At 49.0% G+C, this 22,617-nt stretch overlaps 1 protein-coding gene across 1 annotated transcript in view; it reads right to left on the bottom strand.

Moving 5' to 3' along the window:
* LOC116982859 (transmembrane protein 189-like) overlaps positions 1 to 22,617 on the bottom strand; it is a 112,026-nt gene that overhangs the window by 27,020 nt on the left and 62,389 nt on the right. The window contains exon 4 of the mRNA XM_033036383.1: positions 13,152 to 13,296. Coding sequence (XP_032892274.1) covers positions 13,152 to 13,296 — 145 coding nt within the window. The remainder of the gene's footprint in view (positions 1 to 13,151; positions 13,297 to 22,617) is intronic.

The following is a 22,617-nucleotide window of genomic DNA, read 5'->3' as shown; positions in this document are numbered from 1 at the left end:
CCATTGCATTTTGAAGGAGTGGTCTATCTTGCTTGCTTTAGGATCTTTGGACTCAATGGGCCGAATGGCCTAATTCTGCGCCTATCACTTATGAAGGAATTGCAGGTGCTGATTTACACTGAAGATAGACAGAAACTGACTGACGTTTTGTGTCTATCTTAAGAGCTAATGTAAGTTGAGGAACCAAGGTAGAGTTGGAGCAGAGGCTTTTATGAATGTCCAAACAAACCTCTGAGATATGGAGAGGAAGGAACTGCAGATGCTGAGTTACACCGAAGACAGACACAAAATGCTGGAGTAACTCAGCGGGACAGGCAGCATCTCTGGAGAGAAGGAAGGGGTGGCATTTTGGGCGGAGACAGGTCTGAAGAGACGGGAGCTGAAGAAGTGTCTCGACCCGAAACGTCGCCCATTCCTTCTCTCCAGAGATGTTGCTGCCTGTCCCGCTGAGTTACTCCAGCATTTTGTGTCTGTCTCCGGGCTATGGAGACTCGGAGGGAAGTGATTTCAATGACAGATGGTGGGAGAGGAGAGGGAGGTTACCGACAGACAGAGGTCAAAGGGCAGCAAACGAGCATGGTGGAGACTTGGACAACATATTCCCGGACAGATGGAGGGGGGGGGGGGGGGGGCAGGGGGGGAGTCTGATGTGGAGCGCAAAGGCTTCAAAACTGACAGACTGCAAGAAAAAAATATGTATTTTAACAAGAATTATGGTGCTGGGCAAATGATTCAGGAACTGATAGATCTTCCCATCTCCTCTCCCACATTTTGAATGGATGATTTCCCCAACAATCAGCCACCATCCTTCTCCCCTTCTCCTTGGAGGCACGGTGGAGCAGCGGTAGAGTTGCTGCCTCACAGCGCCAGGGACCCGGGTTCGATCCTGACGACGGGTGCTGTCGTGTACGGAGTTTGTACGCGCTCCCCGCGACCCACGTGGGTCTTCTCCGGGTGCTCCGGTTTCCTCCCACACTCCAAACACGTGCAGGTCTGTCGGTCAGTTAGCTTGGGTAAATTGCAAATTGTCTCTGATGGGCGTCGAATAGTGCTAGTGTACGGGGATGGCTGGTCGGCGCGGACTCGGTGGGCCGATGGGCCTGTTTCCGCGCTGTATCTCTAAAGCCAAGAGTAAGGTATAAAAGAGTGGAGCAATTGTAATGAGTGGTTGCGGATCTGCATCTGGGACCAGCGCGCAGAGAGTCGCCTTGCTTGGGCGCCATTGTACACTCTAATCCTTTCCTATCCACGTACTGTACTTGTCCAAGTGTCTTTGAATCACTTCCCTCTGGAAGGCGACTCCGGACTGTCAAAGCTGCCACAGCCAGACATAAAAGGCGGTCACGGTGGCGCAGCGGTAGAGTTGCTGCATTACAGCAAAATGCAGCGCCGGAGACCCGGGTTCGATCCCGACTACGGGCGCTGTCCGTACGGAGTTTGCACGTTCTCCCCGTGACCTGCCTGGGTTTTCTCCGAGATCTTCGGTTTCCTCCCACACTCCAAAGACGTACAGGTTTGTAGGTTAATTGGCTTGGTGTAAATGTGAAATTGTCGAGGTGTACAAAATTCAGAAGGTTCAGAAGGTAAAAACACCTTTTTATCCACGAGTAGTAGCTCTACTCAATAACCAAAAATCTGTCGCCTCCTTTTGCTCCGATATTTTATTTAATGCGCATGTTTAATCAATAATGTTTTATTATTAACGTTTAATATTTTATGTGTCATTCCTAACTGTCACTGTATGTCATGTTGTCACTTGCGGGCGGAGCACCAAGGCAAATTCCTTGTATGTGAACACTTGGCCAATATACCTATTCATAAACTTAAAATGTTGTTATTATACCTGCATCAACCTCCTCCAGCAGCTTGTTCCATACACCCACCAGCCCCTGTGCATGAAGATTTTATCTTCTATTTTTTTTTTTTCAACTCCGGCACATCCACGTCGAATTAAATTAATCGACTCTGTGATCACCAAAGGTTGTCAAAGGAAATGTTCTGACTTGGATGTAATAATGTGTTGACTGGGCTGGGATGGTCTTTGTCGAAGAAAGATTAATCCCCGATATCTCCATCTCCCTCCCTAGAAAGGTCACGTCTGCGAAGAGACTCTTTTTGGATTGAGTATATTCTCCAGTGGAGGGTCTTTAACGTGAGCAAAGGAACCCAGAACAGCATTGACTGTGCACGAAAAGGAAATCAATTGGAAGAGATTAGGATTATAAAGGGCCTGTCCCACTATCACGATCTAATTCACCACCTTTTTCACTCGTGGACATTTTTCATCAGGCTAGAAAAAACGCCCCGACCTACTTGATGCCACGAGTACCTACGACTAGCATCACGGCCTGCTACGACCTACCTGGGACCTTGTGACGACCATGCTGGGAGTATGGGGACAGAGCCTTCTCCAGGGCAGCTCCCAGGCTCTGGAACTCACTCCCCCAACTGATCCACAATTCCGTGTCCCTCACCATCTTCCAGTCCCGCCTCAAGACCCATCTCTTCACCTCTGCCTATCCTTAGCCCCACGTCCCCCTCCCTTTTCATCTGTGCATTAATTGCCTCATATTGTGTTTTGAATTGAATCCTGTCTTTACTTTGTGTACTAGTCATGTCTCTACTATTTATTTCATTCCGCTTACATGTTTTTCCTCTACTTGTAAGGTGTCCTTGAGACTCTTGAAAGGCGCCCATAAATAAAATTTATTATTATTATTATGGGTCAAGGGCAAACTCGGCAGAGGTCGTGAATTGGGTCGTGATGTTTAGCAAAATATGAGAGAGAAAATAACGTTAAAAAGAGGAAAGTTTTGGATTTAGGTTTATTCTTGCGATTACGTTTATTATGATGATTCATATATCTTAGCCAAGATATTATATATATATATAATAGCAAGCAAAAGATGGAGAAAATATAATAGGAAAACAAATGGTTAATACATTTTTTTTTAATTGATTCGAAAGGTTTAGAAGGATATGAGTCAAACATGGACAGGTGAGACTGGTGTAGATGGGGCATGTTGCTCAGCATTGGCATGTTGGGCCGAAGGGCCTGTTTCCATGCTGCATGACTCGGTGACTATGTGGTGAGTCTGTGGAATTCTCTGCCTCAGAGGGCGGTGGAGGCAGGTTCTCTGGATGCTTTCAAGAGAGAGCTAGATAGGGCTCTTAAAGATAGCGGAGTCAGGGGATATGGGGAGAAGGCAGGACGGGGTACTGATTGGGGATGATCAGCCATGACCACATTGAATGGCGGTGCTGGCTCGAAGGGCCGAATGGCCTACTCCTGCACCTATTGTCTATTGTCTATTGACTAGATGCAGATCCAAGGAATAATAACACTAGTAATGGGAGGGAGGAAACAACCAGATTGGATGACGGTTCGGATCGGGACCCCTCTTTGAACTGAAGAAGTGACCCGACCCAAAACATCACCTGTCCCTTCCCTCCACAGAGGCTGCCTGACTTGCTGCGTTACTCCAGCACTCTGTGCCTTGCTCAGGAAGCCAATGTTTTCTGGACTCTCGCACAAATGCTGGAGAAAAAATACAACACCATTTTTTTTAATGGATAGAGGTAGTTGAGATATGGGCCAAACGCAGATGGATGAGACAAATAGATAGATGGCAGATAGATGGGGCATCTAGGTCACCGTGGGCTGAAGGGCCTGTTCCCATGCTGTATCATTCTGTGACGCTATTGTGGGTGACAATATTGGTTTGGTTTAGTTTAGTTTAGAGATACAGCGTGGAAACAGACCCTTCAACCAACCCCCATCCAACATGCATCGCTGGGGGGCTGCGTCCATCAGCAGCCTGCGTGTGTGGAGCAGAGCAACAAACAGCGCAGCACCTCATTTTCGACTGTGTTGCCCTCCGCCCCCCTGTGGAGGGCAAGACCTCACGGCCCTCGACAACAGCACGTTGGACTGGCTACAGCGCCTGGAGGCCGTTAAGGGCCTGTCCCACTTACGCGACCATGGCTCGCAAATTATGCGACCTCATGGTCGCTTGAGGCGTACGGGCACCGTATGGCCGCGTGGGGCCGGTCCCACTTAGAAGCGCAGAGTTGTGCGGGGCTGGTCCCGACATCGCGCGGGGCTCTGAAATTCTGGCAGTGGCCGAAATCATCGCGCGCCAACGGCCTGTCGGCAGGCAGGCGCATTGCGGTCGTACCCAGCGTCTTGATGTCGTACGAAGCGTCTTGATGGCGTACGCAGCGTCTTGACAGAGTACGCCTTGCGTGCGGCATTGCGTGATTACGTCACGCCCGGCGTGGCGTTGCGTGTTGACGTCATTGCATGACGCCGTGCGACGCCCAAATTCAGCCGGCCCGCCTCCTGCCCAGCTGATTGGTAAGCATGACGCAAATGACGTCACGCGCGTACTTACCCTGAACTTCACGTGAACCCCGCTTTCGTTTGGTCGCGCCAAATGCACGCAATCGCATGCAAGTGGGACAGGCCCTTAACATAACCTCTGCTGCCTCAAACGCAAGAAGAAGAAGAACACACCGAGACCGTGTCGACCAGCGATCCCCGTAGACTTACACTATCCGACACGCACTGGGGATAATTTACCTACAAACCTGCACATCATTGGAGTGTGGGAGGAAACCAGAGCACCAGGAGAAAACCCTCGCAGCTCACGGGGAGAAAGTGCAAACTCTGTACAGACAAGCGCCCGTAGTCGGGATCGAACCCTGGCCTCTGGCGCTGTGAGGCAGCAGCTCTACCCGCTGCGCCACCTTTGCGCCGCCCGTGTTATCGTGTTGCGTTTTAGCGTTGGGACCCGACGTAATTTAAAAAACAAACAAGCCGCTCAGTTCACACACAGGCTGCCTAATTGCGTACATCTTTCCAAGTGCATCTGGAAGGGAACCAGAACTGTTCAGGATTGCCTACGCTCACAGCCAGCAAAAATATAGCATTGCTTGTTTGAAGTCCTGCTTACATATAAATGAAAGGTTTTACAAACAATCTGGAATGGCTGTGAGCACAAACAATCTGTGAGAATGGCAGAATGGTGACCCTCCTGTAGCGCGCTTGGATGAAGTGCAAGTATTATTGCAATGAAGGCAACAACAGCTCCCCCACCGAGTGCTTGGAATGAGTCGTGAACGGCTTTTATACCTCGCTTTGCCTTTTCTTTCAGGCAGATGGTGACACAGGGAACCCCCCTCGCTGCTCAAATATTCTTGTAAATTAACACAAACAGAATGGAATGAAATTAAGTCAAATGGAATCCAACGCACTTATTACGCTCGGAAAGCGATGAACTTCCAATGCTGCTTTACAAAGAGCAGACACACACACACAAGGTGTTTAAGAAGGAACTGTGCAGATGCTGGAAAATCGAAGGTACACAAAAAAGCTGGAGAAACTCAGCGGGTGCAGCAGCATCTATGGAGGAGGGAGGGAAGTGAAGAAGGGTTTCGGCCCGAAACGTCGCCTATTTCCTTCGCTTCATAGATGCTGCCTCACCCGCTGAGTTTCTCCAGCTTTTTTGTGTACCTACACACACAAGGCACTGGATGGAGTGACTCAGCGGGTCAGGCAGCATCTCTGGGGAACGAGGATCGGGGACGTTACAGGTCAGGACCCTTCTTCAGACAGATTGGGGGTGGCGGGGGGGTGGGGAGGAGGGGGGGGGGGGCGCTGCCTCAAAAAGGCTGGCAGCAGCATCATCAAGGACCCACACCATCCTGGCCACACACTCATCTCCCCGCTAACTTCAGGTAGAAGGTACAGGAGCCTGAAGACTGCAATGACCAGGTTCAGAAATAGCTACTTCCCCACAGCCATCAGGCTATTAAACTTGGCTCGGACAAAACTCTGAACATTAATAGCCCATTATCTGTTATTTGCACTTTATCAGTTTATTTATTCATGTGTGTATATATTTATATAATGGTATATGGACACACTGATCTGTTCTGTATTCATGCCGACTATGTTCTGTTGTGCTGAAGCAAAGCAAGAATTTCATTGTCCTATCAGGGACACATGACAATAAACTCCGTTGAATCTTGAATCTCTAAGGGTCACCAATGATTTTCGACAGTAGTTCAGCGCTGCTCTCTGGTTGTGGAAGAAACTGTCCCTGAATCTGGAGGTGTGCGTTTTCACACTTCATCTGTGGGCACAGATATTACAGTGCACATGCATTGTACGAATAAATCATTTGATCCCAAGGGAAGGTCCAGGCACGTCGCCTGTAGTCATCCATATTCATCGCAGGGACCTCCACTACATCATCACTAATCCCATCCCCTGAAGGTTCGGTTTAGTTCAGTTTAGTTTAGAGATACAGCGCGGAAACAGGCCCTTCGGCCCACCGAGCCCGCGCCGAATTTCATTGTCCTATCAGGGACACATGACAATAAACTCTCTTGAATCTTGAAAGCTGGAAGAGAGGAGGTGGCAGACAAAGCATGTCAGGATATAGGTGAACGCAGGTGAGGATGGGAGGGGTATGATAGGTTGATCAGAGACCGTAGATGAAAATACAAAGAGTGTTTACCGAATGGCCTACTCCTGCACCTATTGTCTATTGTCTATTGAGACCCTTTAAAAGGGAGACAGATCAACTGATTCTGATTCAGTGTCAGGGTTTTGGAATCTGGAAACAAACTAGACTTTGCCAAACAAGGTCGGGTGGGGAATCTTTGTTCTAGTTCAGTGTGGTTTAGCTTAGATTCGGGAACCAATCTCTGAAGTCCTCTCTGCCCAGCGATCCCCGTACACTAACACTATCCTACACACTAGGGACAACTTACAGAAGCCAATTAACCCACAAACTCATACGCCTTTCGAAAGTAGGAGAAAACTGGAGCACCTGGAGAAAACCCACGAGGTCACAGGGAGAATGTGCAAACTCTGTACAGACAGCACCCGTAGTCAGGATCGAACCAGGGACTCTGGCGTTGAAAGGCAGCAACTCTACCGCTGGGACACTGTGCCACACAACTTAGTCAATACGGTACCTATTTCTGCAATATTGACACCTAGTTAGCCGATGAAGAAAGGGATTGGAGTAACTAGTTGATGCTTATGCCCTGGTATAGTTTAAGAAATACAGAGAACAGTACTGCACAGGCCATTCGGCCCACAATGTCCGTGCTGAACACGATAGCAAGTTAAACTAATTTTAGTTTAGTTTAGAGACACAGCACGGAAACAGGCCCTTCGGCCCACCGGGTCCATGCCGACCAGCAATCCCCGCACATTAACACCATCCTGCACCCACTAGGGACAATTTTTACATTTACCAAGCCAATTAACCTACAAACCTGCACGTCTTTGGAGTGTGGGAGGAAACCGAAGATCTCGGAGAAAACCCACGCGGGTCACGGGGAGAACGTGCAAACTCCGTACAGACAGCACCCGTAGTCGGGATCGAACCCGGGTCTCCGGCGCAGCAAGCGCTGTAAGGCAGCACTCTACCGCTGCGCCACCGTGACCGACCTATTCTCCTCTGCCCGCACGTGGTCCGTATCCCTCCATTCCCTGCGTATCCACGTTCCTGTCTAAAATCATCGCAAACACCGCTATCGTATTTGCCTCCAACGCCTCCCCTGGCAGCGGGTTCCAGGCACCCACCACCACTCTGTGTACAAAATCACTTGCTCCACGCAGAGGCATAGGGTCACACAGCGTGGAAACAGGCCCTTCAGCCCAACATGCCCATGCTGACCAACATGCCCCATCTACACTAGTCCCACCTGCCTGCGTTTGGCCCACATCCCTTCAAACCTTACCACCCATGCACCTGTCCAAATGTCCTTTTAAATGCTGTTATAGTACCTGCCTAAACCACCTCCTCCGGCAGCTCGTTCCATGCACCCACCACCTTCTGTGTGATAATATTGTGCCTCAGGGTCCCATTACATTTGTACCATCTCCTTCAAGCTGCCCTCTCAGAACTAAAATGCAACTGTTCCCACAACATCCATGGCACAGAGAAGGTTCCACAAACAGATTTTAGTAACAGCAAAAAAATATTTTGTTTCATAAACCACTTCTGATCGACCCCCTCAACCAAAAGACTCCCCTGTCTTAAACACTTTAACTCCCCCCCCCCCTCCCCTCCCCATTCCCACACTGGCCTCTCTGCCCTGGGCCTCCTCCATTGTTAGAGTGAGTCCCAGCGCACATTGGAGGAACAGCACCTCATATTACTCTTGGGCAGCTTACACCCCAGCGGTATGAACATTGACTTCTCCAACTTCAAGTAACCTCTCACTCTCACTAGAAGGATGAGGAAGAATCTTATAGAAACGTATAAAATTATAAAAGGACTGGACAAGCTAGATGCAGGAAAAATGTTCCCAATGTTGGGCGAGTCCAGAACCTGGGGCCACACGGTCTTAGAATAAAAGGGAGGTCATTTAAGACTGAGGTGAGAAAAAACGTTTTCACCCAGAGAGTTGTGAATGTGTGGAATTCCCTGCCACAGAGGGCAGTGGAGGCCAAGTCACTGGATGGATTTAAGAGAGAGTTAGATAGAGCTCTAGGGGCTAGTGGAGTCAAGGGATACGGGGAGAAGGCAGGCACGGGTTATTGATAGGGGACGATCAGCCATGATCACAATGAATGGCGGTGCTGGCTCGAAGGGCTGAATGGCCTCCTCCTGCACCTATTTTCTATGTTTCCATCCCCTCCCCCTTCCCAGTTCTCCGACCAATCTGACTGTCCTTGCTTACATTTTATCTCTGTTTGCTTTGTCGTTTCCTTCTCCCAACTAACAATGATCTTTTCTACACTTTCCTTGATCCCCACCCCCTTTGTCTAGTTTTCACACCTTACCCTTCCTTATCTCTGTATCTCCATCACCCCTGACTCCCAGTCTGAAGAAAGGTCTCGACCCAAAAAGTCAGCCATTCCTTCTCTCCAGAGATGCTGCCCGTCCCGATGAGTTACTCCAGCATTGTGTGTTTATCCCTGTCTGTTAGTGACACGTCAATGTTTCTCCAGAGTACACAAGCCAAGCACGCTCTGATCCAAAAATCCATGCACAGGCACAGTTATAGAAGAAGGTTCAGTTCAGTTCAGTTCAGATCAGTTTCACTTTTAGTTTATTGTCACGTGTACCGAGGTACAGTGAACAGCTTTTGTTGCGTGCTAACCAGTCAGCGGAAAGACTATACATGATTACAATCGAGCCGTCCACAGTGTACAGATACATGATCAGGGAATAACGTTTAGTGCAAGGTAAAGTCAGTAATGTCTGATCAAGGATAGTCCGAGGGTCACCAATGAGGTGGTTAGTAGTTCAGCGCTGCTCTCTGGTTGTGGTAGGATGGTTCAGTTGCCTGATAACAGCGGGGAAGAAACTGTCCCTGAATCTGGAGGTGTGCGTTTTCACACTTCTGTACCTTTTGCCCGATGGGAGAGGGGAGAAGAGGGAGTGGCCGGGGTGAGACTGGTCCTTGATGATGCTGCTGGCCTTGCCGAGGCAGCGTGAGGTGTAGATGGAGTCAATGGAAGGTGCTACACTTACCATGTAGTTCTTTTGACAACAACATGGGAAACGTTAGAGCCTTTGGTAGTTAAACTATTCTGGGCGCCCATGTCCTGCCAAATGCACGTACTGTATTAGGATCGAGGTCATGTCCCCAAACAACTACAGCATTTGGCACCGTATATCACTAAGGAATTCTGACCTTTGAGAGGGACATGTGTCCAAATATAGCTGACCTGGTGTTGATGGCAATGTCATCTCCCCCCCAGCCCCCTGTCATTCCCTCCTGCAATCCCTCTGATTCCACATGCCTGCCATCAACTCATAAGATCATAGGCGATAGGAGCAGAATTAGGCCATTCGGCCCATCAAGTCTATTCTGCCGTGTTTAAGAAGGAACTGCAGATGCTGGAAAATCGAAGGTACACAAAAAAGCTGGAGAAACTCAGCGGGTGCAGCAGCATCTATGGAGCGAAGGAAATAGGCAACGTTTCGGGTGCCGTTCAATCACGGCTGATCTATCTCTCCCTCCTAACCCCATTCTCCTGCCTTCTCCCCATAACCCCTGACACCCGTACTAATCAAGAATCTATCCATCTCTGCCTTAAATATATCCACTGACTTGTGGCCTCCACAGCCGTCTGTGGCAAAGAATCCCACAGATTCTCCACCCTCCGGCTAAAGAAATTCCTCCTCATCTCTTTCATAAAAGAACGTCCTTTAATTCTCAGGCTATGACCTGTAGTCCTAGACTCTCCCACTAGTGAAAACATCCTCTCCACATCCACACTATCCAGGCCTTTCACTATATAAGTTTCAATGAGGTCCAGCGACTACAGGCCCAGTGCCGTCAAACGCGTGCTTTCATCACATGTTAACCTACTCATTCCTGGGATCTGGTAACTTTAACCAAAGCACAAGGTTTGTGTGAACTTGCAAACTTCCACAGAAGCATCTTAGGAAGCACACTGCGTAGGAAGGAACAGCAGATGCTGGTTTACACCAAAGATAGACACAAAGTGCCGGGGTAACTCAGCGGGACAGGCAGCATCTCCACAGGAAAGGAATAGGTGACGTTTCGGGTCGAGACCCTTCTTCAGACTGAGAGTCAGGGGAGAGGGAATCTAGGGAATCTTTCTGTGAAAAGGTACAGAATGTATCATAGCTGGCACCCATGGCCAATGAGCCCACAATGGTCCATTGTTGGCTGTGGAGGAGGTGATAACGAAGGGGTATGAACAGTGATGCTAGCAGGATGACTAAGGTGCGGGAGGGACATAGAGCATAGTGCCGGGTAACATCACAGCTTGGTTTGGGAACAGCTCTGCCCAAAACAATAAGAGTTGTGGATGTGGCCCAGTCCATCGCACAGCCCAGACTCCCCACCACTGACTCCATCTACACTTCACGCTGCCTCGGAAATGCATCCGATATAATCAAAGACTTTCTCCAGCCCCAGTCATTCCTTCTTCTCCCCGCTCCCGTCCGGCAGAAGGTACAGAAGCCTGAAATTGAATTGAATTGAATCCTTTATCTGTCATTCAGACCTTTCGGTCTAAACAAAATGTCGTTGCACCACCAGACTCAGGAACAGCTTCTTCCCATATAACCATATAACAATTACAGCACGGAAACAGGCCATCTCGGCCCTTCTAGTCCGTGCCGAACACTTACTCTCACCTAGTTCCATCTACCTGCACTCAGACCATAACCCTCCTTTCCTTTCCCGTCCATATACCTATCCAATTTATTTTTAAATGATAAAATCGAACCTGCCTCCACCACTTCCACTGGAAGCTCATTCCACACAGCTACCACTCTCTGAGTATAGAAGTTCCCCCTCATGTTACCCCTAAACTTCTGTCCCTTAATTCTCAAGTCATGTCCCCTTGTTTGAATCTTCCCTACTCTCAACGGGAAAAGCTTATCCACGTCAACTCTGTCTATCCCTCTCATCATTTTAAAGACCTCTATCAAGTCCCGCCTTATCCTTCTGCGCTCCAAATAATAAAGACCTAACTTGTTCAACCTTTCTCTGTAACTTAGTTGCTGAAACCCAGGCAACATTCTAGTAAATCTCCTCTGTACTCTCTCTATTTTGAGAAACATATAAAATTATAAAAGAACTGGACAAGCTAAGTGCAGGAAAAATGTTCCCAATGTTGGGCGAGTCCAGAACCAGGGGCCACAGTATGGAATTCCCAGGGGCCATTTGTGGAATTCCCTGCCACAGAGGTAGTAGAATAGGCGACGTTTCGGGTCGAGACCCTTCTCCTCGAAGGAATAGGCGACGTTTCGGGTCGAGACCCTTCCGGGTCTCGACCCGAACCGTCACCTATTCCTTCGCTCCATAGATGCTTTATATCTTAGAATAAAGGGGAGGCCATTTAAGACTGAGGTGAGAAAAAACTTTTTCACCCAGAGAGTTGTGAATTTGTGGAATTCCCTGCCACAGAGGGCAGTGGAGGCCAAGTCACTGGATGGATTTAAGAGAGAGTTAGATAGAGCTCTAGGGGCTAGTGGAGTCAAGGGATATGGGGAGAAGGCAGGCACGGGTTATTGATAGGGGACGATCAGCCATGATCACAATGAATGGCGGTACTGGCTCGAAGGGCCGAATGGCCTCCTCCTGCTCCTATTTTCTATGTTTCTAAACTACCAGGTGTTGCAGCACTGGAAGTCTCTCTGACATTCACTACCTGAGGAGGAGAAATTTGTGCCAACCACATACTGGATCGATCCAAGGCTTTGTCTTTGCAATCTGCCGCACACTCCGCTCCCTAGCCCCCTAATCCCTCTCTCTGGCAACGGTCTGAAGCAGCACCAGATTGCTCACAACCTTTGTGTCACATTTGACCCTGAGTTTCGAATCAGGTGTCGCTGCCATTACCAGACCATCTGTCTCCCCTCTCCCTCTCCACAACATTATCCCGTTCACCAGCCACCGAAACCCCTCTGCTGTGCCTTTATTATCTCCGGGCCGGCCAATTCCCACGCTTGCAGCGCGGAAACAGGCTCCCTTCGGCCCACCGCGTCCACGATGATCAGCGATTGCCCCACACACTGGCACTATCGGCCATGGAGTCGGCCATTCGACCTTCGATATGATCATGGCTGATCATCCAAAATCAGTATCCCGTTCCTGTTTTTCCCCCCATAATGTTTACGAAGGAACTGCAGATGCTGGAAAATCGAAGGTAGACAAAAATGCTGGAGAAACTCAGCGGGTGCAGCAGCATCTATAGAGCGAAGGAAATAGGCAACGTTTTGGGCTGAAACCCTTCTTCAGACTGATGCGGGGGGGCGAGAAAGAGAAAGGAGAAAGGAAGAGGAGGAGAGCTGAGAAGGGGAGGAGACAGCAAGGGCTCCCAGAAATTGGAGAAGTCAATGTTTATGCCGCTAGGGTGCAGACTGCCCAAGCGGAATACGAGGTGCTGCTCCTCCAATTTACGGTGGTGTTCACTCTGGCAAGGGAGGAGGCCCAGGACAGAGAGGTCGGATTCGGAATGGGAGTGGGAGTTGAAGTGCTGAGCCACCGGGAGATCAGGTTGGTTAAGGCGGACCGAACGGAGAGGTGTTGGGCGAAGCCGTTTTCCCCCCATAATCCCCTGATTCCGTTAAAATGAAATGGAAGACATCTTTACGGAGTCGACATGTCGGACGAGAAGGTGACTGACGTATTCTCACCTGGGCTGTCGGCAATGAACCTGCAGGCCATGTGCGCAAGCGGGAACACAGCAAACATACAGTTATCTCCGTTTGTCTCGATGAAGTCGTGCCTGGTTATTGCAGTCGGATCGATGTGATGCTCCCGGAACGGCCTGATAAATGCCTAGCACACAGAATAAAAGGCAACAAAATAGCTTAACCTTCACTGCATACTTTATACTGAAGTTGCATCTAAACAGAAGATTAAACGCAAAATAGGTCAAGGTGGATTGTCCCAAACATGCAAAAACATTACAAAAAAGAATTGCAAAGTTACAATAGAAACATAGAAACATAGAAAATAGGTGCAGGAGTAGGCCATTCGGCCCTTCGAGCCTGCACCGCCATTCAATATGATCATGGCTGATCATCCAACTCAGTATCCTGTACCTGCCTTCTCTCCATACCCCCTGATCCCTCTAGCCACAAGGGCCACATCTAACTCCCTCTTAAATATAGCCAATGAACTGTGGCCTCAACTACCTTCTGTGGCAGAGAATTCCAGAGATTCACCACTCTCTGTGTGAAAAATGTTTTTCTCATCTTGGTCCTAAAAGATTTCCCCCTTATCCTTAAACTGTTACCCCTTGTTCTGGACTTCCCCAACACCGGGAACAATCTTCCTGCATCTAGCCTGTCCAACCCCTTAAGAATTTTGTAAGTTTCTATAAGATCCCCCCCTCAATCTTCTAAATTCTAGCGAGTACAAGCTGAGCCGCTCCAGTCTTTCTTCATATGAAAGTCCTGCCATCCCAGGAATCAGTCCGGTGAACCTTCTCTGTACTCCCTCTATGGCAAGAATGGCTTTCCTCAGATTAGGAGACCAAAACTGTACGCAATACTCCAGGTGTGGTCTCACCAAGACCCTGTACAACTGCAGTAGAACCTCCTTGCTCCTATACTCAAATCCTTTTGCTATGAATGCTAACATACCATTCGCTTTCTTCACTGCCTGCTGCACCTGCATGCCTACTTTCAATGACTGGTGTACCATGACACCCAGGTCTCGTTGCATCTCCCCTTTTCCTAGTCTTGCCACCATTCAGCAATGGTGAATAATCTTTGGTGGGGCTGTTGTCCACTGCACCTGGTCTGTAATAAGTTCTGAGAGGATTAGACAGCCAACAGCATAGAAGTGTTTAAGAAGGGACTGCAGATGCTGGAATATCGAAGGTAGACAAAAGTGCTGGAGAAACTCAGCGGGTGCAGCAGCATCTATGGAGCGAAGGAAATAGGCAACGTTTCGGGCCGAAACCCTTCTGGGTTTCGGCCCGAAACGTTGCCTATTTCCTTCCGGGTTTCGGCCCGAAACGTTGCCTATTTCCTTCCGGGTTTCAGCCCGAAACGTTGCCTATTTCCTTCAGGGTTTCGTCCCGAAACGTTGCCTATTTCCTTCGTTCCATAGATGCTGCTGCACCCGCTGAGTTTCTCCGGCACTTTTGTCTACCTTCGATTTTCCGGCATCTGCAGTTCCTTCGTAAACACTTGGTTTTGAATAAGTTTAATTTTACCAAGTGATCTATCTGAAGACCTTCTGTTGACAGTTTCTATTTCAAGTAGAATTAGCTGGAGCACTTGCTTATTCACTCTCATGAATTAGTGATGAGTCTGGCAACACTTATCATTAAGTCGCTTAAATACTTCACTGGCAGCAGAACCAGGTTGTACTTTTGTTCGTGATGAGGATGAGGGGGAGGAGGTGATGAATTAAATTTGGCCAGCACTTCCAGTCTGAATTATTGACATGAATTAAATGCCTGCATTTAATTTTCCTGATGCAACAAAAACCATCACCCAGTTAAACGTCACAGGATTGTGCTACGGGTTTAGTTTCGTTTAGGGATACAACTCGGGAACAGGCCCTTCGGCCCACCGAGTCCGCGCTGCCCAGCGATCGCCCGTTCACACTCGTCCTGTGCTATCCCACGTTCACGTCCACTCCCTACACACTAGGGACAATTTACAGTGGGCCAATCAAGGGCAGCACGGTGGCGCAGCGGTAGAGTTGCTACCTAAAGGGCCGGTCCCACGAGCATGAGCGAATGGTATGTTAGCTTTCATAGCAAAAGGATTTGAGTATAGGAGCAGGGACGTTCTACTGCAGTTGTACAAGGTCTTGGTGAGACCACACATGGAGTATTGCGTACAGTTTTGGTCTCCAAATCTGAGGAAGGACATTATTGCCATAGAGGGAGTACAGAGAAGGTTCACCAGACTGATTCCTGGGATGTCAGGACTGTCTTATGAAGAAAGACTGGATAGACTTGGTTTATACTCTCTAGAATTTAGGAGATTGAGGGGGGATCTTATAGAAACTTACAAAATTCTTAAGGGGTTGGACAGGCTAGATGCAGGAAGATTGCTCCCGATGTTGGGGAAGTCCAGGACAAGGGGTCACAGCTTAAGGATAAGGGGGAAATCCTTTAAAACCGAGATGAGAAGAACTTTTTTCACACAGAGAGTGGTGAATCTCTGGAATTCTCTGCCACAGAGGGTAGTCGAGGCCAGTTCATTGGCTATATTTAAGAGGGAGTTAGATGTGGCCCTTGTGGCTAAAGGGATCAGGGGGTATGGAGAGAAGGCAGGTACAGGATACTGAGTTGGATGATCAGCCATGATCATATTGAATGGCGGTGCAGGCTCGAAGGGCCGAATGGCCTACTCCTGCACCTAATTTCTATGTTTCTATGCGCCTGCATGCAGCAAGTGCGGCCTAACGTGGTCGCTTGGGCCGTACGGCCTCGCGGGGCCGGTCCCACTTCGATTGCCGGAGCCGTATGGAGTTTTGCGGAGCTGGTCCCGACATCGCGCGGGGCTCCAAAAAACTGACCGTGTCCAAAAATTCCGCGCGCAACGGCCTGCCGGCCCGCAGCTGCCTCGACGCCATACGCACGTCAGACTTCGCTCGAACTTCACGTCACTCACTCGACCTCCGTGCGTACGGTGTCGAGGCGGCTGCGGGCTTTAGGTCGCGCTTGCCGCATTAAGTCGCACGCTCGTGGGACAGGACCGTTACAGCGCTTGCAGCGCCAGAGAACCCGGTTCGATTCCGACTACGGGCGCTGTCTGTACGGAGTTGGTACGTTCTTCCTGTGACCTGCGTGGGTTTTCTCCGACATCTTCGGTTAATTGGCTTGGTATCAATGTCAATATTGTCCCCAGCGTGTGTAGGGATAGTGTGAGTGTGCGGGGATAGCAGATCGGTGCGGGCTCAGTGGGCCGAAGGGCCTGTTTGTTTCCAGGCTGTTTAGCTAAACTAAAACAAATCTAAACTGAAGGAGAAGTGAGAGTAAGTAAACTGGATGGGAAAGTAGGCAATAGACAATAGGTGCAGGAGTTGGCCATTCGGCCCTTCGAGCCAGCACCGCCATTCAATGTGATCAAGGGGTCACAGTTTAAGGATAAGGGGGAAATCTTTTAGGACCGAGATGAGAAAAACATTTTTCACACAGAGAGTGGTGAATCTGTGGAATTCTCTGCCACAGAAGGTAGTTGAGGCCAGTTCATTGGCTATATTTAAGAGGGAATTAGATGTGGCCCTTGTGGCTAAAGGGATCAGAGGGTATGGAGAGAAGGCAGGTACAGGATACTGAGTTGGATGATCAGCCATGATCATATTGAATGGCGGTGCAGGCTCGAAGGGCCGAATGGCCTACTCCTGCACCTATTTTCTTTGTTTCTATGTTTCTATAATCATGGCTGACATCTTCTTCTTCTTGTGTATGGCGTGCACAGCCTAAAGTTGTCGGACAACTTGTACTATTTGATCTTATTTGATTGTGCACGCCGGGTTGATTGCATTCGTCGAAACAGGGCGGACCACATGAAGGCTGCAATCTCCCACCCCATCATGGCTGACCGTTCCCAATCAGTACCCAGTTCCTGCCTTCTCCCCGTATCCCTTGACTCCACTATCTTTACGAGCCCTATCTAACTCTCTCTTGAAAGCCTCCAGAGAATCGGCCTCCGCAGAGAATTCCACAGGCTCACAACTCTCTGGGTGAAAAAGTGTTTCCTCATCTCCGTTCTAAATGGCCTACCCCTTATTCTTAAACTGTGTGGGCCCTGGTTGTGGACTCCCCCCCCCCCCCAACATCGGGAACATGTTTCCTGCCTCCAGCGTGTCCTCAAGCGGCACAACATGTTTTTTTTTTAAATCCAAGCAACCTTCTTTCTCACCTTGCAGCTCCAAAATAGAGCATGTAACTCCTGCAACAATTCTATTTTAATGCATGTATTTACTTTTTAAATGTCACTATGATAAAGAGGTGGCGTTCTCCAAGGAAGTTCTCAGCTGGCCCCTTAAGAAAATACGGAACACAAAATGTGATCCATCACGGCACAAAGGGCAAAACTAAAAGCAGAAACACGTTGATGATGAAGGGGCAAGTCTAGCTAAATATGTTGAAAGGCAAAAGCGAAAAGTAGAATGTCAAATGGAGTGAGTGATAATATGGCCCAGTGTTCATCCGTGACCTTTTGGATCGTGCTATCCGTGCTTCTGAGGTAGGGTCCCGACCCTGAAACCTCACCCAATCTTTTCCACCAGAGATGCTGCCACATCTGAAGAGCAGTCCTGGACTTCTGTGTGGGAAGGAACTGCAGACACTGGTTTCAACCGAAGATGGACACACAATGCTGGAGTAACTCAGCGGGGCAGGCAGCATCGCTGGAGAGAAGTAAACGGGTGACTTTTGGGGTCGAGACCCTTCTTCAGGTTTCACCCCCGACCCGAAACATCACCCATTCCTTCTCTCCAGAGATGCTGCCTGTCCCGCTGAGTTACTCCTGCATTTTGTGCCCAGTCAATAGACAATAGGTGCAGGAGGAGGCCATTCGGCCCTTCGAACCAGCACCCGCCATTCAATGTGATCATGGCTGATCATCCAACTCAGTATCCCATCCCTGCCTTCTCTCCATACCCCCTGATCCCTTTAGCCACAAGGGCCACATCTAACTCCCTCTTAAATACAGCCAATGAACTGGCCTCAACTGCCTTCTGTGGCAGAGAATTCCACAGATTCACCACTCTCTGTGTAAAAAATGATTTTCTCATCTCGGTCCTAAAAGACTTCCCTCTTATCCTTAAACTGTAACCCGTAGTTCTGGACTTCCCCAACATCGGGAATAATCTTCCTGCATCTAGCCTGTCCAACCCCTTAAGAATTTTGTAAGTTTCTATAAGATCCCCCCTCAATCTTCTGAATTCCAGTGAGATAATCATGTATTGTCTTTCTGGGCTGACTGGTTAGCCCGCAACAAAAGCTTTTCACTGTACCTCGGTACACGTGACAATAAGCTCAACTGAACTGCCCGACCCGCTGAGTTTTTCCAGCGCTTTGCGTCTATTTTCAGTGCCGAGGATGGGGGAACTTTCCGGAAGCCAGCTTCTTCAGGCCGAAGAAACCTTGTTATGCCAGGAGTCACAAGACGAATGTCCCTGTGTTGAAGCCCAAGGCAGTTCCAGTCCTGGAGGACATTAATCTGCTCTGCAAACAAGCCCGGCGTCAAATGTTGAAAATTACTATCTCAAATCCCAATGCCAATGCAGCAATAACTGCAGCATTTAGATAATTGAAAGAAAGTTATGAAACAATAATAAAAAAAAGCAAGATGCCTTCCCCAACATCGAGCCAAGCCCCATACATCATGTTCCAAATTGTCTTGCCATGGGATCCATGCAAAGCAACAAATCTCTGAAGGGAACGGCTTAGTACAGATAGAGGAAAATAAGGCTCTTAAATGTGTCCCAATCCTCGCAAGCTGCAGGATGAGAACGGCAATGTATTTATTCAACGTTACAACGCAACTGTCCAAATCTTGCCAACACGATTCCACAACAAGAAACTTTCATCTCATCTTTACCACTCATCTGCAATCTTAAAATCTTCGATGGAGACACAAGGAACTGCAGACGCTGGTTTGCAACAACAAAAAAAGGCACAAAGTGCTGGAGTAACTCAGCGGGTAAGACGACATCCGAAGAACATGGACAGGTGACGTTTCGGGTTGGGACACTTCTTCGGACTTCTAGGCTATTCTAGGTCATGGATTTATCCCATGCTTTTGTAGATTACTATCATAACACTCTACGTTTATCATGAATGCCCATAGTGTGTTCATGAAATAAAATTAGGAAAAAGATATTCTCATCTGCAGTCTATTTTCTCAATGTGATAAATAGATCATAGTGATACAGCGTGGAAACAGGCACTTCAGCTCCACTTGCCCACACCGGCCAACATGTCCCATCCACACTAGTCCCACCTCCCTGCATTTGACTAATATCCCTCTAAAACCTGTCTTATCCATGTACCTGTCTAAATGTTTCTTGCTGACTCAGCAACCTCCTCCAGCAGCTCATTCCATATCCTCCGATCTATTCCTCTCATGATTTTGTACATCTCTATAAGATCACCCCCCTCATCCACCTGCGCTCCAAGGAATGGAGTCCTGGCCTGCCTCAAACTCTCCCTATAACTCGTGTCCTGGCAATATCCACGTAAGTTTTCTCTGCACCCATTCCAACTTGACGACATCTTTCCTGGTTGGTTATATGGTGAAGACTTCCTATCGGCTGTCTCTCCAGTTAAACAAACCTTCAACATTTAACTGTCAAAGTTTCATCTCTGCAGCTCTTCAGTAAAACCTAACCACTTGGAAGATGCTTAAGGGTCTGTTCCCACTTAGGCGATTGTTTAGGAGACTACAGTCGCCACGTGGTCGCCAGGGTGATGTGGGCGTGAGTCGTCTCCTCGGTCGCTCAAAGAATCGTAGCAACTTTCTGGTCGCCGCTGGATTCTCAACACGTTGAACAGTCGGCGACACTGGGTTTGACGTCAATGAGCGTAACTTGACTTCTCCTGACGTAGGTGCTGTCGTAGTTGTCACCAGGTGACGCTGATCATCCCCAATCAGTGCCCCGTTCCTGCCTTCTCCCCGTATCCCCTGACTCCGCTATTTTTAAGAGTCCCTATCTAGCTCTCTCTCTTGAAAGCATCCAGAGAACCTGCCTCCACCGCCCTCTGAGGCAGAGAATTCCACAGAGTCACAATTGAATGGTGGTGCTGGCAAGAAGGGCCGAATGGCCTACTCCTGCACCTATTTTCTATGCTTCTAACTTCTCCGCTGCGTCACAGTGCTAACCAACACCACTGGGCCGTGAATCTCACCGGTACCTGGAATACAAGCTCCTTCTCCCACACAAGGCTCTATACTTTGAAACATCACATATAAAGAAAGACCTCTTGCGGTAACACATGCCCTTTCCCTTCAGGTTTTTGTAATGTTCAGCTACCAGGTACCTAGAGCTGCAAATAACTGCTCTCCAAAGCACTAATTGATTTAATTCTCCTGCAGATCAGCAATTAGCTTGCACCAGTCAGATCCAACATGTGAATATGTGTCAGGTACCAACCCCCTCCAGAACACGGCAATTTATCAAGCCATTTGCCAGCAACAATCCGAGCGTCTGGAAGATGTCGGGAAGGAAGCCCGGGATAGAATCTCCCCCTGCCTCACAGCGCCAGAGACCCGGGTTCGATCCTGACCTTGGGCGCTCTCTGTGGGGAGTTTGCACGTTCTCCCCGTGACTCCGCAGGTTTCCTCCGGGCGCTCCGATTTCCTCCCACATCCCAAAAGCGTGCGGGTTTGTAGGTTAATTAAGCCTCTGAAAATTGTCCGCGAGTGTGTGGGGTCTGGGTGGGAAAGTGGGATCGACAATAGACAATAGGTGCAGGAGGAGGCCATTCGGCCCTTCAAGCCAGCACCGCCATTCAATGTGATCATGGCTGATCGTCCCCAATCAATAACCCGTGCCTGCCTTCTCCCCATATCCCTTGACTCCACTAGCCCCTAGAGCTCTATCTAACTCTCTCTTAAATCCATCCAGTGACTTGGCCTCCACTGCCCAAGGCTTTTTCTCACCTCAGTCTTAAATGACCTCCCCTTTATTCTAAGATATAAAGCATCTATGGAGTGAAGGAATAGGTGACGTTTCGGGTCGAGACCCGGAAGGGTCTCGACCCGAAACGTCGCCTAATCCTTCGAGGAGAAGGGTCTCGACCCGAAACGTCACCTATTCCTTCGAGAAGAAGGGTCTCGACCCGAAACGTCACCTATTCCTTCGAGAAGAAGGGTCTCGACCCGAAACGTCGCCTATTCCACTACCCTCTGTGGCAGGGAATTCCACAAATTCACAACTCTTTGGGTGAAAACGTTTTTTTATCACCTCAGTCTTAAATGGCCTCCCCTTTATTCTAAGACTGTGGCCCCTGGTTCTGGACTCGCCCAACATTTTTCCTGCATCTAGCTTGTCCAGTCCTTTTATAATTTTATATGTTTCTATAAGATATCCCCCCCTCATCCTTCTAAGCTCCAGTGAACACAAGCCTAGTCTTTTCAATCTTTCCTCATATGACAGTCCCGCCATCCCAGGGATCAATCTCGTTAATAGGCTTTGGGGGAATTGCAATCTGTGTGTAGGGTGGTGCCAGTGCATGGGGTGATCGCTGGTCGGCTAATAATGACCGGGTCGAAACAACAAGGATGTTTCATGTTGCAAATAGTTTTGTGTAAGACAAAGGGTGTGTGGAACGAGCTGCCAGAGGAGGTGGAGGTTGAGGCTGGGACTATCCCAACGTTTAAGGAACGGTTAGACAGGTACATGGATAGGACAGGTTTTGGAGGGATATGGACCAAGCGCAGGCAGGTGGGACTAGTGTAGCTGGGACATGTTGGCCGGCGTGGGCAAGTTGGGCCGAAGGGCCTGTTTCCACGCTATATCACTCTATTACCTACAGAAAAAAGGTGTTGCCGGGTTAGTTAAAAACTTATATGGTAATTAAGGGAGTCAAAGGTCTCCCCGCCCCACCCCATGCACTGGGCCCAGTGATATTAGATTGAATTTCTGCTCATTGAGCTGGGGTTCGTTTCAGCTGCAGCCGAGGCCTGTAATCTACACCGCCACCTCCTGCGTGGGAGGTCGTACGCTGGGGACTCTCCGGCAGTCCTGAAGAGTGAAGATTAGTCCCCCGGTGAACTTTCCTTTATTTCTCTTCTTCATCCCCCCCCCCCCCCCCAACCTTCTCCGTACCAAACGCTCTCTAGCTTTGGGGAATCCAACCCAGCCTTCGCTTATGTCAACATTTCTCTTCTCTCTCTCTGTCTCTCCTTGGAAAATTAATTAGTCGCCTCAGCTGCGCGGTAAAACCTTCGCCCTGGCGGGCCGCGGGAGGGAAAACTTGATCGCACCCTCCGTGGAAGCAACCATCCCCTCTGGATGGGGTTGGAGAAGCCTGGAGTACCAAACGCTCTCGCCTGCCCGCTGCCTACGCTGTCAAAACATTCCTTCCTCAGCTATTTGCCTCCCTACCCGAGAGAGGGGAGGAGAGGGAGAGAGAGTGAGAGAGAGAGAGGGAGAGGCGAGGAAGGAGAGAGATGAGGA

Source organism: Amblyraja radiata, chromosome 17 (assembly GCF_010909765.2).
Source record: "Amblyraja radiata isolate CabotCenter1 chromosome 17, sAmbRad1.1.pri, whole genome shotgun sequence".
Taxonomy (NCBI): domain Eukaryota; kingdom Metazoa; phylum Chordata; class Chondrichthyes; order Rajiformes; family Rajidae; genus Amblyraja; species Amblyraja radiata.
This window is presented reverse-complemented; position numbering and strand designations above follow the sequence as displayed.